Source organism: Scyliorhinus torazame, chromosome 2, assembly GCF_047496885.1.
Source record: "Scyliorhinus torazame isolate Kashiwa2021f chromosome 2, sScyTor2.1, whole genome shotgun sequence".
In the NCBI taxonomy this organism is placed as follows: Eukaryota; Metazoa; Chordata; class Chondrichthyes; order Carcharhiniformes; family Scyliorhinidae; genus Scyliorhinus; species Scyliorhinus torazame.
Genome location: NC_092708.1, coordinates 78,674,508 through 78,692,063, shown reverse-complemented (window position 1 = coordinate 78,692,063; position 17,556 = coordinate 78,674,508). Strand labels below are relative to the sequence as shown.

The following is a 17,556-nucleotide window of genomic DNA, read 5'->3' as shown; positions in this document are numbered from 1 at the left end:
AGGACTATTTGATTCAACAAATCATTCAATTGTCTGGAAAGCAAAGTACTCTGAATGCTGGAAATAAAAACAAATTGCTGGAAAACACACTGCAGCTCAGAAGCACCAGTGGAGAGAAAAGAACTGTTAATATTTTAGAATGATAACCTTTCATCAGGCACCATAATTAGCTGTCATATTCAGCTATCTGTCTTTAATTCTCTTGGAGTATGAATGCTCCTAAACAGATATGCATCTATTTGAAAAATGTTTATTGATAAAATGTACCACGGTACATAGATTTATGTTAAGTATGCTACATAAATGAAGGTTGTTGATCACTCCATTGTTCAATCTCTGTCTATTTCATGTGTACACTACTGTTAGAAAAAGGTCTAATCTGTCAAAAGTAACACTTAATTTCCTATTTATGTCTACGTGTATTTAATAGGCCACCCTGTAAAGTAATTTAGTTTGAATGAAGACCTTGATTATTGTTTTTTCGCGAACAAATTCAATTGAGATCTTAACTTGAGTCTCTTTGGAATCACTCTAGCATAGAAATTACAACACAGAAATAGGACAATCGGTCCTTGCATTTGTGCAAACAATCTGCATTTATCTAGCCTATTTAAAAATGTAATTCTGCCACTATCAGTTTTTCAACAAAAGTCAGTTTTCCAGTCTGTCTTCATATTTGTATTTGCATATATCAGGCAATACCTGAGTCCTTGGTAATTGGCATAGGGCAAGTAAGAATAGAACATTTAATACATGGCCCAACCCTTTTTTTTTCTTATTCGGGGAAAGTGAGCTTTGCTGGCCAGGCTAGCATTCATTGCCTTCCATAATTGTTCTTGAGAAGGTAATGGTGAGCTGCTGCCTTGAACTGCTGCAGCCCATGTGGTGCAGGTACATGCACTGTGCTGATTGGGAGGGAATTCCAGCATTTTGACCCAAAGACTGAAGAAACAGCCATATATATTTCCAAGTCAGGATGGTAAATTGGAATGACTTGAAGAGGAAGCCCCAGGTGGTGGTGTTCCTATGTATCTGCTGCTTTTGTCCTTCTCATGAGTTTAGGAGGTATACCCAAAGGGCCTTGGTGAGTTCCTGCAGCGCATGTTGTGAATGGAACACCTTGCTGCTACTGTTCATCAGTGGTGAAGGGAGGGAATGTTTGTGGATGGAGTAGCAATTAAGCAGACTGTTTTGTCCTGGACAGTGCCAAGCTTCTGAGTGTTGTTGGAGCTGGCTAAGCAAGTGGAGACGATTATATCACATTCCTGGCTTGTGCCTTGTAGCTGATGGACATGGTTTGGGGAGTCAGGAGGTGACTTACTCGCTGCAGGTTTCCTAAATTCAGATCTGTCCTTGTAACCACAGTATTTAAATGGATAGTTCAGTTTTAGGTCAATGGGGTAGCACAGTGGGTAACACTGTTGCTTCACAGCTTCAGGGTCCCAGGTTCGATTCCCGGTTTGGGTAACTGTCTGTGTGGAGTCTGCACGTTCTCCCCATGTCTGTGTGGGTTTCTTCCGGTCGCTCCAGTTTCCTCCCTCCAGTCCCGAACGACATGCTGTTAGGTGAATTGGACATTCTAAATTCTCCCTGTGTACCCGGTGTGTGAGGTGTCGGTGTCGGAATGTGGCGACTAGGGGCTTTTCACAGTAACTTCATTGCAGTGTTAATGTAAGTCTACTTGTGACAATAAAGATTATTTTAAAAATGGTACCTCCACCCCTCAAGATGTTGATAGGGTGAGATTCAGCAACGGCCAACAACCTTCTTGTTGAAGGTGGTCATTGCCTGGCACTTACTTAGAATCATAGAATTATAGAATTTACAGTGCAGAAGGAGGCCATTTGGCCCATGGAGTCTGCACAGGCCCTCAGAAAGAGCACCCCACTTAAGCCTACGCCTCCACCCTATCCCCATAACCCAGTAACCCCACCTAACATTTTTGGACATTAAGGGCAATTTATCATAGCCAATCCACCTAACCTGCACATCTTTGTGGGAGGAAACCAGTGCACCTGGAGGAAACCCATGCACACACAGGGAGAATGTGCAGACTCCACACAGACAGTGACCCAAACCGGGATTCAAACCCGGGTCCTCAGCGCCGCAGTCCCAGTGCTAACCACTGCACCACATGTGGAGTTTGCACATTCTCTCTGTGTCTGCGTGGGTTTCACTCCCACAACCCAAAGATGTGCAGTTTAGGTGGATTAGCCACACTAAATTGCCCCTTAATTGGGGAAAAAAAATAATTGGGTACTCTAAATTTAAAAAACATTATTTTTATTAGTGTCACAAGTAGGCTTACATTAAATGTGCAGTGAAGTTACTGGAAAATGCGGGGGGATCTGGGCCTGCACGTCCACAGTTCCTTGAAAGTGGCAATATAGGTGGCCACGGTGATTAAGAAGGCATATGACACGCTTGCCTTCTTCAGCCGGGACATTGATAACAAGAGTTGGGAAATCATGTTGCAGCTATATAAAACCTTGGTTAGGCTGAATTTGGAGTATTGCATGGAGTTCTTGTCACCACATTATAAGGAGAATTTGGAAGCTTGGAGAGGTGCAAAGAAGGTTAACCAGGGTGTTGCCTGGTCTCGAGGGTGTTGGCTATGAGGAGAGGTTGAATAAACAAGGATTGTTTTCACTGGAAAGATGGAGGCCTGATAGAGGTCTACAAAATTGAGAGGCTAGACACGGTGGATAGTCAGAGGGTTTTTCCAAGGGTGCAAGTAGCAATTACAAGGGTGCACAGGTTCACGTTGTGAGGGGAAAGTTTATGGGGAGTGTACGCAGAGTGGTGGATGCCTGGGATGTGCTGCCAGAGGATGATGTGGAAGCAGGCACATTAGGAATATTTAAGTGGCATCTCGATGGGTACATGAATAGGGAGGAGATGGAGGAATATGAACCGGGTAAGGGAAGAAAGTGTTTTTTTAGTTGGGGCATCGTGATCTGCACAGATTTGGAGCATTCCCTGGAACTCTGGATTACTACACTAGTGACGATACCACTATACCACCACCTCCCCAGGTACTGATCTGGAACATTAATTCTAGTTCACTCTCCAGCGACACTGCCTGACCTGCTGAATATTTCCAACATATTCTGTTTTCATTATAGTATTTTATATTATACCAGTGCAAAAACCAAAAAAAAATTATTTCCAATTAGCATACTGGAGAAGTTGAGGTCATTGGTCACCATGAATGAAGGCCTAAAGGACCAGGAGCTGCAATTTAGGAATCATTGCAGGGTAAGTGTTTTAAGTTATGTTTTGTATGAGTGAATGTATATATTGTTCAGATAAGCATGCGACTGAAGTCACAAATAAACAACCAGTTGCTTCAGGTCTGTGATTCGGCCCACTACCCCATATCCTCATCAAGCACTGACAGCTTAAAGCTCAAACAGCTTAATTTTAATTTGTGGTATTTTGTTTTAATCTGAAAATTACTTACTTTGTTCAGACTTTGTGCCTGGATTGATTAGTCTTGTATGCAGAAAATGCTTAATTTGCTACAAACTTTGAATTCTGTTGCTACAGAAAGTTAACCGTGAGCAATTGTAGAATTTTGTCAGGTGAGCATTCAAGAGTAACTACTATCCAAAGTAACGAAATGTCAAAAGCTTCAGGATATCCTGCTACACCAGTAGTTCTCTAAACTCTTGTGTTCTTTTCAGATTTATAAAAGTCTGGCTTTTTTGATTTGCTCCAGATACAACTTCAGGCATTAATGTGTTGTACATTCTATTACAATTAATTTGTGATGCCAAAAAATCTGCAATACAACATTTCTTCTCAAACTTGTATTCTTTTGTAAGGACTAAGATGTGAAGTTTGAGCACCTTCTGTCATCATCCCTTCAGTGTGTACAGCCATACAATTTCTTCAGTTGAGGTTATCTCCTCCCTTCACTGCCATGTGTATCAGTACTTGTAATCCCACTATTCAGAGACTGATATTCCCACCTGGAGATCGGTTCAAACAGTAACCTGACTGAGAAATAAGTTACACTTCCTGCAAGTCATTCTTCCCAAATAGCAGATGAAGTGTGAGATACCGCAGAACGAGCACAGGTTGTAACAGCTGCATTTTACTGACATGAATCTTTTGTGTTTTTGAAAATATAAATATATCAGTCTAGCTGTTGTCACAAAGTATGGCTGAGTAAAAGAATTGATTGCAGGCAATTTTCCTCATGTGACTTTTGAGCTGTTTGTTTGCAGGAAGAAATGGCTCGATTGCAACAGGTTATCAAAAGTCTTAAGGTTGTAGCAGGAACTGAGGAAGCTGAAGAAAAGGTATGTAGCACTGTGTAAGAAACAATTGATGCCTTGATGAGTAGCTCATCTGTACTAATCTAAAAAGAATTGTTGAGATGAACATCAAATTGAGACACCTAATTCAGATTTTTCATTTATTTTCCTTTCCTGCCTTAAATGAATTCTGAAGTTAACATGGCCTAGAGGAGGTTGCAGTATATTTATTTCTCATTCTGAAGAACACTGTCCTTGTAATAATTCCCTTAAGTAGAAAATAATTGGAAAAAATCCGTTTCTACAGAATTGAAGAATTTGCAGAGCAGTCAATGGCTTATGTGATTATTTCACCTTTTGTGCTGCTAGTTGTTCATTTGGAACTACCTAAACTAATCCTATTCGTTTCTCTGCCTTCTCCTCATCTCATTTTATCTTAATGCTGTATCTATATAGCAAAGTCATTGTTTTAGCCTGAATGTTTGTTTAATTTTTTTCCATTCGTTCGGTCTCCATAACCAGGAGGCTCCCATACCTAAAGTATTCACTCTCAAATATCATGTTCGATATTTCCAGCTTGGAATTCATTCCAAACATTTTGCACCCAGTTCTTGAGATGATCCCAAAAAATGGCCAAATGACCGAAAATGGTTTCACCATTATCCCTTATTTCTTATTGTCAGTCAGTACTCCAAATACTGTAAATCCTGTTGTGCCAAAGTAGCCCCTTGTCATTTTAAAGTGAGCCACAAGATTAAAAAGTAGCTACTTTACCTTAGTAAGGTACTCCTGCTGGTCAAAATACAGTATATAAAGAGTATTCATGCCCAAGAGACAGTCCAAGTATTTAACAACCAATGAAGAACTTTAGAAATATTGTTACATAGCAACATGGCAGACAAATATTGTTACATAGCAGACAGAGTCGTCCTGCTAAGAGTAATGATAAATTATAAATGAGATCTATTTTTGTGAAGTTGAGGGGGGAAAAAATATCCAGAGCGTTCTGGTTTTGCACGACATGGGGCCAAACCAGATTTACATAAGAGATCTCTGGAACGGGAAAGTGTAAGCTGTTTTCCACAGGTCTGCAATCTCACAGGGAGAAGATAGCTCCGTCTGGTGGTAGAAGAGCAGAATTGCATTGATCTGAACATCCTGTGTACAGCACCATCTGGTGGCTGGCGATTAGAATTGCACTAATCTGAGCATCCTGTACCTAGCTCCATCCGCTGGCGAAAAGATGGAACTGCGCCAACCTGACCTTTTGAGGAAATCTATTCCCAAAAGCCGCAACCACAGCAGTGAAGACTCACCTCAAACTTTTCCCTTCAATCCCCATTTTTTTCATCGTCTCCAACCCTTATCTTGTGTGTGTCTGGGTGGCGGGTGCGACGGGGTTTTGGGATAGCTAGACTCATAGGCCATTGTCCTGTTATTTATTTTATTTACTTTTACATATGTATTTCTACATATATTCATTTATTCATATATTCACATATATATATTTACATATATATATATATATATATATATACACACATATATATATATATATATATATATATATATATTATTAATAAACAGTTTGTTAATGTTTAATTATAAATCTAGTGTCTGTGGCACATTGAAGCAATCGAGGGTTAAAGATCTTTTGGAAAAAACACATTATTGGTTAATTCACTTATGTTGAGACTCCAGGGTCTGTGGGGCAACTGACCACGGACTCGCCCAGGGTGTCGTAACAGTGTCAAACTTCTTCAGCATTGTTGGAGCTGCACATATCCAGGAAGTATTCCCTCACACTCACATGGGTCTTGTAGATGGTGAACAGACTTAGGGGAGTCGGGAGGTGGGTTACATGCTGCACAATTGCCAGTCTTTAACTTGCCTTTGTATTTATATGGCTCGTCCAGTTTAGTTTCTGGTCAGTGGTATCCCCAGGATGTTAATAGGGGATTTAGTATTGGTAATGCCATTAAATGTCAAGGAGCAATGGTTGGATTCTATGTTCGGAGATGGCCATTGCCTGGCACTGGTGTGACACAAATGTTACTTGCCAGTTTTAAGCCAAAGCCTAAATGTTGCCCAGGTTTTGCCATATATGGACATGGGCAAATTGAGAATCTGAGGAGTCGCAAATAATGCTGAACATTGGACAATTACCTGTGAATATCCAGCAGCATGGGAGCACAAGTGGCTAGCACTGTTGCTTCACAGCACCAGGGAATCGGGTATGTGTGTGCAGAATCTGCACGTTCTCGCCTTGTCTGCGTGGGTTTCCTCCAGGTGCTCCGGTTTCCTCCCACAAGTCCCGAAAGACGTGCTTGTTCGGTGAATTGGACATTTCTGAATTCTCCCTCAGTGTACCCGAACAGGTGCCGGCGTGTGGCAACTAGGGGATTTTCACAGTAACTTCATTGCAGTGTTAATGTAAGCCTACTTGTGATAATTTATTACCTTATGGTGGAGGAAAGGTCATTGCAACAGTTGAACATGTGTTTTTATGGCGATCAACAGTAGCTTTGTAGTCACCATTAGACTAGCTTTAACAGCAGTTTTCATTAATTGAATTTAAATTTCACCAGTTATCATGTTGGGATTTAAATTTGTGTCTCTCGAGAAATAGCCTGGGTTACTGGTTCAATTACATTTCCACTGGGGCCCCCCTCCCCTCATCCTTCCTATAAAATATGGCTCCTAGAATTGACCATAATGTTCCAACTGGGGCCTACCAATAATTTATAAAGGTGAGGATAAGTTGTGCTTTGATTATTTTGTCTCCAAAATTGTCACATTGCTCAAACTGTGCATTAACCATATGTGGATTTGCAATTGGAATACTGGACCAGTTATTCTCTATTAAAACGGGAGATAGTGTATTTCATCTCTCCAATTTTGTTGTGGCAGATTTAACTGCTGGAAGTCAAATCAACTGCTTTCCTGGCAAACACCAACCATGTCAAGAGCACATCAATGGGGAAGGTTAAGTTAATTGCACCATGTAAAATCTTGCTGTGAAAAGCAACATTTTACATGGTGTAATAGTAAATGTGTCTTCCTCAATGTCACTGCTCTCACTATGAAAATCTTCAAACAACTTTAATTATTAATAAGAACTTGCTGCTGATCTACCAATTCCAGATTGTCTGATTCTCCTCTGTATTTGCAGGTTGCTTCAAATTCCTGATACCTTCTCACTGGCACTGGCACTGCCACAAGAGCTGAGATCCAAGTTCTAGTCAAGTCTTCCCTCTTTCCTTGTTAAACATTACTTCTCTAATGGTCTATTTCTCCAGGCAGACGTTTCAGTAGGTTAGCAAATTCAAATGGGAAAAGTATTACCCTAGGAGGATAGAATCCAGTACCCCCAAAAAGGGACCCTGGAGCAAATTCTATACACAATGAATGAGGGTGACTTGTTCATTCTGGAAATGTGTAAATTGTTTCTACAGGAATTACTCTGGTAATTAATGATATCCGTAGTCTTTTTACTTTGCTTCCATCAGTACAATATTTTGAATTGCATGGAATCTGCAGGATATGGTACGTTATTTGTGTTAAAGCTGTTAAAATTTGTCTTCACCAATGTTTCAATTTCAACTAGGAACACAGTGCATTAATAGAGCAACAGCATAAAGAAGACAGAGAAAAACTACAGAAAATACGGCTATTGTTGGTGAGTAACATTCATGCCACACAAGTACCAGACAATGATCATCTCCAATAACCGAGAACAAACCATTTACCTTGATGCACAATAACATTACCATCACTGAATCCACTACCATCAGCAACCTGGATGCCACCATTTTAAAAAAATATAAATTTAGAGTACCCAATTAATTTTTCCATTTAAGGGGCAATTTAGCATGGCCAATCCACCTACCCTGCACATCTTTGGGTTGTGGGGCCGAAACCTACACAAACACGGGGAAAATGTGCAAACTCCACACGGACAGTGACCTGGAGCCAGGATCTAACCTGGGACCTCGCCGCTGTGAGGCAGCAGTGCTAACCACTGTGCCACCGTGCTGCCCATCTGGATGTCACCACTGACCAGAAAATTAATTAGACCATCCAAAATGCTATTGGTTTAAGGACTGGTGGTCGGAATTCTGCCTTGAGAAATCACCTCCCGAGCGCACCTTTCTGCATCATTGAAAATAAACTAATTTATGAAAATAACAAAAATCTTGCCCTCCTATTTTATTTGGCTCAAAGTATCATCTCAAGTGGAGATTTTCTCCACTTCATCCCTGATTGATAGTTGACCAATTTTCTGTCATCCCAAGCATGTTGTACATTTTTTTATACTCTTATTTTTAGCATTGACAATTTGACAGGAAAACTAATAATCCCTTTTAATCCCTTTCACACTGCACTCATTTTGTTCCATAGTACATTAGGTTTCACCACATCATCCATGTGATGACTGAAATAATCCTTCATTTCCCAAAAAACTCATTGCAAAGCAGGGGGTACACTATAAGGAATTCAAAAAAACATACATTTTGATTTGTGTCTCAAACTTGTGCTTGACTTTATAATGCAATGACCAGCGTTCTGTAAATACAACACCTATTTTTGCACATCCAGAAGAAGCAATGAGATGAATGGGGATGGCTGCAAAAGACAGAATACAAGTTCCTAATATAAAAACAAAATACTGCCTGTGCTGGAAATCTAAAATAAAAATGGTAAATGCTGGATGGATCAGGCAGCAATTCTGGAGAAGGAAATGTAGTTAACAGAGTTTTGGTGAAAGCTCATGACTTTAATTTTTTTTAAAATTCTCCACAGTTGCTGGCAGACCTGCTTAGCATTGCCAGCATTATTTTAAATTTCTAAAGCCAGCAGTATTTTGCTTTTCTAAAACTAATATTAAACTTGAATATCTAGAAGTTTGACTTCCAGTTGGGGTATTCAAATTATTGCTATGGATCAAAGGATTCCGGATACAAGTTCTCGGAAATCAGTAAAGTAGACTGGATTGCTTTTTAATGTTTCCATTGTTCGAAATGAATTGCAGGTATGAAACTACTGAATCAAACTATATACTTGCTTGATGGCCAGTTGTATACTGAGTTGCTACATAGGTTATCTAGTTTTGATGTTTTGCGCACCGTTAATTTGCAGATGCATTTACTTACTTTCAGGCCCGTCGAAATAGGGAAATTGCTGTTTTACAACGCAAAATTGATGAAGTACCAAGCAGGGCTGAATTGAACCAATATCAGAAACGTTTTGTTGAGCTCTACAATCAAGGTATGCATTTAAGCTAACAAATTTTAAACCTTTTAGAATAATGTGTATCCTTTCCTAATTACCTCTCCTTGAAGTCCATTAATAGACATACTATTGTGACTAACTTTTCTAAGTACTGAGAAGAGAAGTACTTGCCTATACGATCAGGAATAGGCCATTCAGCTGCTCAAACCTGCTTTGCCATTCAATAAGATCATGTGATTTAATTATGGCCGCAGTGCCACTGTCCTGCTGACTTTCTTTGATTCTCATCAGTCAAGACTCCATTTACTTCAGCCATAAAGATATTCAATGGCCTGCCTCAATCACTCTGGGGAAGAGAGTTCCACAGATCCAGGACCCTCTGAGAAAAAATGTCTTCTAATTTCTGTTTTAAATGGGGGAGACCATTCATTCTTAAACTGGGTCCCCTAGTTCTGGCCTGTCCCACAAGGGGGAATATCCTTCCAGCATCCATTCTGTCAAGCTTCCTCATGTTCTTGCATGTTTCAACAAGATCACCTCTCACTTTTTTAAACTCCAGTGGATACAGACATAACCTTTCCTCCAAAGATAGCCTCTTCATCCCAGGAATCAGTTGATTTTTGTTTTTTAAGTTGCTAAAGTTGTTTTGCTCATCAACGAATGATTTTTGAGAAATGTTTCCAATTTTCTAATGTTGTCATGTGTGAAGAGATGCCTTGGAGGATTTTGCAACACTTTGTATGAGTGTTTTGGCAATGCAAATGATTGTAAACATTTTTTTCAACTCTCCGTATTAGTGATAATGGTTTCAAAAATCAAATCCCAGAATGGTAACTTTGAATCCAGCTGAGCTGCAGCTGCTTGTTGGCTGGAAAAAGCAGAGAGATGAGTAGCTGAGATGCTGACCAGAAACCTGCAAGAGGGAGGCAAGACTAGAACACTGGGGTATATTATGGAGGAATATTTCAAGGAGAGACTGAGGAAATATAACTATATGGTAGGTGGAAGTGGAACAGAGAAGGAGCAGCGCTTATGGAGTTGGACTGTAGAGGAAGATGTTCAAGAGGATAGAGTGGTCACCAATGTTTGAAGACTGCCGAGGAGTCCAGGAATAGTGAAAGTACCTTTATACTGTTGTTGCTGTCATGGGAGAATATTGCTGAACGTTACCCACGTGATAGTGGTATTTGTGTTACGCAATGGACAAACACTTGATTTGGAGGGCTTAGGGTGGCACAGTGGTTATCACTGTTGCTTCACACTGGGTTCGATTCATGGCTTGGGTCACTGTCTGTGCGGAGTCTGCATGATTACCCCGTGTCTGCGTGGGTTTCCTCTCGGTGCTCAGGTTTCCTCCCACAAGTCCCGAAAGACGTGCTGTTAGATGAATCTGACATTCTGAATTCTCCCTTTGTGTACCCGAACAGGCGCCAGAGTGTGGCGACGATGGAATTTTCACAGTAACCTCATTGTAGTGTTAATGTAAGCCTACTTGTGACATTAATAAAGATTATTATTATTATAAATAGAAAGAAAGATGGAAACAACAATTTGCAAACCTTGAGAAAGAAAGGAATGGTTGAATATTAGGTGGTAGTTGAAGAAGTAGGGGAGGGGACATTGAAAGTATATTAAGTTTTGAAAGCAGTGTGACAAAGTTGACTGATGTGGTGGAGGTGATTATAGAATAGGTGTCTCTTGATTATCTGAGAGTATGTTCGGTCAGAAGCTGCCATGTTGTGGGGAGGAGGGGAAGGTGTGAATCGGTTAAGGGAGTAGTAGGTTTCATAGAATAGATTAGTTTAAATGGAAAAAGAAAATGCGATCAAGACTAAGGTGTATGTTAAAAATTCCTGCTCATCCTAAGAAAAAAAAATACATGTAAAACCTAAATTGCTTTTTCAAAAAAGATTCAGTTGGTTTGTTTCAACTGGTTTAGGCAAGATTTAAAAACTAAGTGAATCAGTGTTGCTAATAATTTAGTACTTTGGTAGTATTGAATTGTCTAACTCATGCCTACATGGCATTCATTTCTCTAAACACTGCTTCACTTATCAAAAACAATAGAAAATAAGTATGTAACATTTTAATCACTTGTAGATGACGTTTTATAGGAAATGCACTTCCTCTGTAGTGTAGGATTTGCTCAGTCAACCTTGAATGTTGCTGCTTTACATCACTATGTTCTGTTGTAGTTGCAGCAACTCACAAGGAAACAAAACAGTTCTTTACACTCTATAATACACTTGATGATAAAAAAGTGTACTTGGAAAAAGAGGTAAGGAACTCCAAATCAACTTTTTGCTTTATATCTTAAGCTTACTGTTTAGTTCTGTAGCAAACATGCTCGTCCAAAGCTAATTAAAAGTTTCTACATCTATCTAAACATTTTTTTTTAAAATTGCAAATGCTCGACATTGGCAGGTTTGAAAGCAAAACAAAGATGGAAATACCCAGGCGATCTGTCAAAAATCTGCAAAAGGACATTATTGATTTTTACATTTGGGCCACTCAGAACTGAAAATAAATTTTAAAAACAGGCATTTTGGTTAGTTTGGAGAGAGAGAAAGTTAGGGAGTCACAATTTGCATCTTTCTAATCAGCACCACATTCCACTACCTTAAACATTCACTCACTTCCACCACTGCCAGAGCACAGTAACAATAATGTTGACACATTTGCGAGATGTCATGCAGCAATTTTCAAGGCTCCTTCAACAGCACCTTCCAAACCTCTAATATCTTGATGAATAAGGTGCACAGACACTTCCTTCAAAGTCACACCATCCTGATTAGGAAATATATTGCTGTTCCTTCACTATTGCTGTATTATAAACCTGGCACTCCCTCCCAAACAGCACTGTTGCTGTACCTACACCATATGGAGTGGTTCAAGAGGGTGACTCACCTCCATATTCCCAAAGATAATTGGGGATGGGCAATGATATATGGCCTTATTCGTAGAGTAATGAATAATCCGTGCATGAATTTTTAAAAAAACGTTGTTGCACAAATCGACAGAAAAAGTCTGTTGCTTCCAAAGAGATGTGTGCACGAACATTCAGAGAATTTACTATCTCAGCCATGTTGACTGCTATCACCACCATAGAAAGGGGGGTGAAGAAAGAAGGACGAAGAAAGAAGGCCAACAAATTATTCTGCACCTCTTAATGGGGAGTTGCAGAGCATCGTGGACCAGTAACAATGATGCAGTGCCCAGGGGAAATCAAAGTTGTTAATAAGTAAAGAGTAGTTTTCTTTTCTATAATGAGGCCTTCCATGCTACATTTGATGAAGGAAGTTGGAAGCAGGTTGCTTGTTGATGAGACAGGTGGTTAAGGAAAAATAAAATTCTAATTAATTGAGCAATAAAATATAATCATATATATTCTTCCTTTCTCGCACCATCCAATTTTCATTTGTCACCTGAAATACTGGTGAACTTTGATTTTGCAAGTTCTCCTGTGAACTGGTTATGTTAACTTAAACCTGGTGATTAATTTTGGCAAACTATTTGACTCTGCTAGCCATCACAGTTCAGCCCAATCCTGTCCGTCCTTGTTCAATATACAATTATGTACACTTTCCAGAAATTCTGGCTAATCTTTTTTTAATCTCCGCCCCTGATTCAGTGATGCTAAACTCAGATTAGTAACTGAACTGATGTCTTGCAAAGAACAGGCAACAATTCTAAGACCTCCTGATCTTCGCTCGGAGCAACACAAGGGATGCACTTGTCCACCAAGCCACTTGAAACTTCAATTATGTGGTTTTGAGGACTCAACCCCCCCTTCCCCCGTACCCCAGATGTCAAGTTGGCGAGGGAATCCCATAGATTTGGGAAATCTGGTGTGATGAATTTGACTGTTAGCATTAGTTCAACAACCCAAGTAGTGTGCACAATTGAGCCTGAATCTGTTTATTTATATCTACAGCATTGTGATTTAAGCATCTTTGGATTTGTCTTAATTTGGGAAGATATATTCAAAATAATTGTTAATAGAGGTTGGGAAATGTATAGGGAGCAAAAGGCTGGTTCACCCAAAGGTGTCTGGATATAGCAAATCTGTTTTCTGTGAATGTATCTGGGAAAGAAAATTCCTTCAAAGAATAAAGCAAGCTGCCAAAGAAGTTTATCTTTGGCAAGTGTGAAGTATTTTTGAAGTCTGTAAAACTTGACTAATAAAAAAAGAGAATTTAGTGTTTCATTATTAGAATGTGTACAAGGATAGTTAAACTTGGTTCTCAAAAAAGCAGTCAATTATGAAGTTACTTTGAATTTGTTTTCATAAATTTGGGATTTTAATGAGTCCCATGTTTGTTTGGGCGGCAGGTAGCACAGTGGTTAGCATTGTTTCTTCACAGTGCCAGGGTCTGAGGTTCAATTCCCGGCTTGCCTCACTATCTGTGCGGAGTCTGCACATTCTCCGTGTCTGCGTGGGTTTCCTCCAAGTAATCCAGTCTCCTCCCACAAGTCCCAAAGACGTGCGTAGGAGAGTCCATGACAGGACTGAGCAGTGTTAGTGTTAGCTCTGTACACATCTCCTGGACCTCCTGACTAACAGCCTACAAATAAACTTAACTACGGAACAAAGCAATATAACATTGATTTCTGGTATGGTTTTGTCAATTGTGCCAATGTAAATAAAGGTGCAAAGCCCATGTGTGTTATATGCAGGGAAGTACTGTCAAATGTGAGGAGAAATTTCCGATTTTGAAAAGAAATGGTAGATGAAAAATTTGAAGTTGAGACCCCAGAGTCAGTTATTAACTTATAGCTGACTCCAAATGAAAAGGCTACGCAGGTGTACCTGACCAGTGATACCACATTAAAATCACGCTACAAGCCTATGAGCCTGTCAGCATTCTGGAGTAGCTATCCAGTGCTGAATAAAACAAGCATTTTGTTGCTATTGTCCTTCATGGTGATCTATATATGCGAGGTTGGATTTTCCTTTCTCACAAAGATTAAGACAGCACAAAGGAACTGTCTGAAGTCTGCACCTGATGCATGCATTGTCCTCTCTTCCTTTGAACCTGATTCAAATGAGATTGTGAGTACCAAGAAGGCTTCCCTTTCGCATTAAATATAAGCAGATGTGATGTGGGTCACGAAAGTTCGGCTGGGCTGGATCCTGGGAAGAAACGTTTGAAAAACACTGAGCTTGGGGAATTATTTTGCCAATTGAAGAGCCCAATGTGTTCTATGTGTAGGCAAAGCCCTTTTTTGAACGTTTTAGTGAGCACTGGCTAATACATATGTTTTGACATTTAAGCATGTTTATTTATTGCAAGATAGAAAGTTTGGTGCCTTATTGAGGACTAAGCACTCCATAAGTATTGTGTCAATGTCTGTCTGAAGGACTGATCCAACTTTCTTTTTACCAGGTTAACCTGTTGAATTCAATTCATGATAACTTTCAACAGTAAGTACCATGCAAGTTGGGTACACTGTTTTGTACCTTTGCTGAGGTTCTAAAAGTTCATTTATTAATCATGCTTTGGAAACATTTTTTTCTGAGTCAATAGGCTTGCTTGTAGTGTGCTTCCTAAATACACCATGTTCAAGCTTTCAAGGAAATTTGTTCCAAAAACAAAAAAAAAGTTTTTCAATAGGCGTGTGCCCATTTTCGTTTCTGGCTTTAGTGAAATAATTGAATAGTTCTTGGAGATGTTTATCCTCATGATGTCCTCTGTATGCATTTTCATAATTAAATGTCAAATCCCATGAGATTATCAAATAATGTAGTTCTCAATATATTAGCGTAAAAGTGTACTACATTAGAACTTCTATCAATTTTGACTCATAGGGATTCAATTGAATTATCCAATTAATCATCAGCCTAATAAATTAATCCCCTTTGATTTATGACTTAAGTGAGGCATTTTTTTTTCATTCAGTTACCTGTTTCACAGCGGTGAATTTGGCATAATTGCAAAAACTTAGATTTGCAAACCTGGCCATGCCTGTACTGTATGATCATCTCCCTTTATTTCCATACTGTGTAGATAATGTACTTTGTGCTACTCCTAATCCCCTTCCTGTTCTAATATTGTCATTACTTTTGCTGTCATGTGTGGCAGAAAGAATGGGAAGAAAGTATTGGCTGCGTTCTTAATCGTCGTCTCTTAGCTTTCTCCTCCCCTCTTTGAATCCAAACTTCTTTCTTAAAATAGTTCCTTTGGATTATTTCTGGTCTAAGTAAATATGGAATATACCATAAATTCCTAAATAGAAGCCGGAATAAACCATTTGGCCCATCAAACCTCTTCTGCTATTCAATAAGATTGTGACTGTTCTGATTTTGGCTGTCCAATTTCCTCACTGAACACCACCACCTTCTTCCACAATTCCCAATAACACTCCCTTGGCAGGCAGCACAGTGGCGCAGTGGGTTAGCCCTGCAGCCTCATGGCACCGAGGTTCCAGGTTTGATCCTGGCTCTGGGTCACTGTCCGTGTGGAGTTTGCACATTCTCCCCGTGTTTGTGTGGGTTTCGCCCCCACAACCCAAAGATGTGCAGGCTAGGTGAATTTGCCACGCCAAATTGTCCCTTAATTGGAAAAAGTGAATTGGGTACACTAAATTTAAAAAGAAAAATAAGTAACACTCCCTTGGCGATCAAAAATCTGTCTAACTCGGACCCGGACTGTCAGGTCCCCTCGGTATTTCAATAAGAACACTTTTCATTCATCATCTACGATTATCGGCCAAACCAGCTCAATCTTTCAGCACAGGGCAACCATGATTTGGAGAAAAGCTGACGAATAGTGTCTTTTTGAGGTTGGTGCTTAGTGTTACCAATGTAGGAAGCTGGCTATTTCAATTGCTGGAGAGTAATGTCTACATTTGAAGAAACAGGAAGAGAAATAAAGCTTGCTCCACTGAAGGAGCGTTCGACGTGGTTCAACAGGCTGATAATCAGCTTGGAAATTCTTTCCCCACTATTCCCCAAAGGGTTTTTAAAAAGTGTATGGATGTGAAGATACACTAATAAGAACAACTGTGCAGTATTTTCATAAACTACTTTTTAAAAATATTTTTCAGGGCAATGGCTGCTACTACTGCTCGAGATCAGTTCTTGCGCCAGATGGAACAGATTGTGGAAGGTATTAAACAGAATCGCATGAAGGTAATAATCCTGTTATTTTCAGCTATTCCATTTGGTGGGGAAAATGGGCATTGGAGAAAACAAAAAGGGTAAAGAGGTCCCACATTTAGATGGTACAATTGAAAACGATTATAGGATTGTTGAATGCAGGGATGAAGAAAACTAGGCAAAAGTTGGGTGTAGAGCATAATGACTATGCTTTATTGGAAGGATAAAGATTTGCATGAAATATCAGAACTGAAGGGGCATCTGAACCAAATAATATGCATCTGAATAATTAAGAAGTCACATTCAGTCATTACAGTGCAGAAGGCCAATCAGCCCAGTGGGTTCAAGCCAGCCTCTCCGTAAACAGTCCAGTCAGTCCCATTCCTCTACTGTAGACCCCCCATACTCCTGCAGGTTTATTATCCTCAAGTGCCCAACCAATTTCTTTTTGATTTAATTCATCGACTCTGCTGCCATCACCTTCACTGGCAGTGGATTCCAGGTCGTTGGCACACTCTGCCTTTTTTTTAAAGTACTTCTTCATTCGCGCCGCCCCCCCCCCCCCCCCCCCCCAATCTCTTGCTCAAAACTTTAAATCTGTGTTCCCCTAGTCCTTGTACCATCAGCTTTTCCTTGTCTACCTGAACTGAACTGCAGCTCTGTCAAATCTCTCCTCAATCTCCTTTGTTCCAAGGAGAACAACCTTCACTTCTCCAGCCTAACCTTGTAGCTAAAATCCCTCATCCCTGGAACCATTCTGGTAAATCCCCTCTACATCTTCTCAAGGGCCTCACACACTCCATAAAATGTAGAAGTGATGCATACATTGTAGGCCTAACCAGAGTTTTATAAAGGTTTAGCATAACTTTCCTGCTTTTGTATTCTGTACTTCTACTTATGAAGTCAAAATTTCTCATGCTTTGCCAACTACTCTACTCTCAATATGTCCTGTCACCTTTTAAA

At 39.8% G+C, this 17,556-nt stretch overlaps 1 protein-coding gene across 1 annotated transcript in view; it reads left to right on the top strand.

The window, feature by feature from the left end:
- ccdc93 (CCC complex scaffolding subunit CCDC93) overlaps window positions 1-17,556 on the top strand; it is a 95,584-nt gene that overhangs the window by 71,717 nt on the left and 6,311 nt on the right. The window contains exons 15-21 of the mRNA XM_072473028.1: window positions 3,177-3,258; window positions 4,233-4,307; window positions 7,870-7,941; window positions 9,422-9,530; window positions 11,690-11,772; window positions 14,882-14,919; window positions 16,542-16,626. Of these exons, the coding sequence (XP_072329129.1) occupies window positions 3,177-3,258; window positions 4,233-4,307; window positions 7,870-7,941; window positions 9,422-9,530; window positions 11,690-11,772; window positions 14,882-14,919; window positions 16,542-16,626 (544 nt within the window). The remainder of the gene's footprint in view (window positions 1-3,176; window positions 3,259-4,232; window positions 4,308-7,869; window positions 7,942-9,421; window positions 9,531-11,689; window positions 11,773-14,881; window positions 14,920-16,541; window positions 16,627-17,556) is intronic.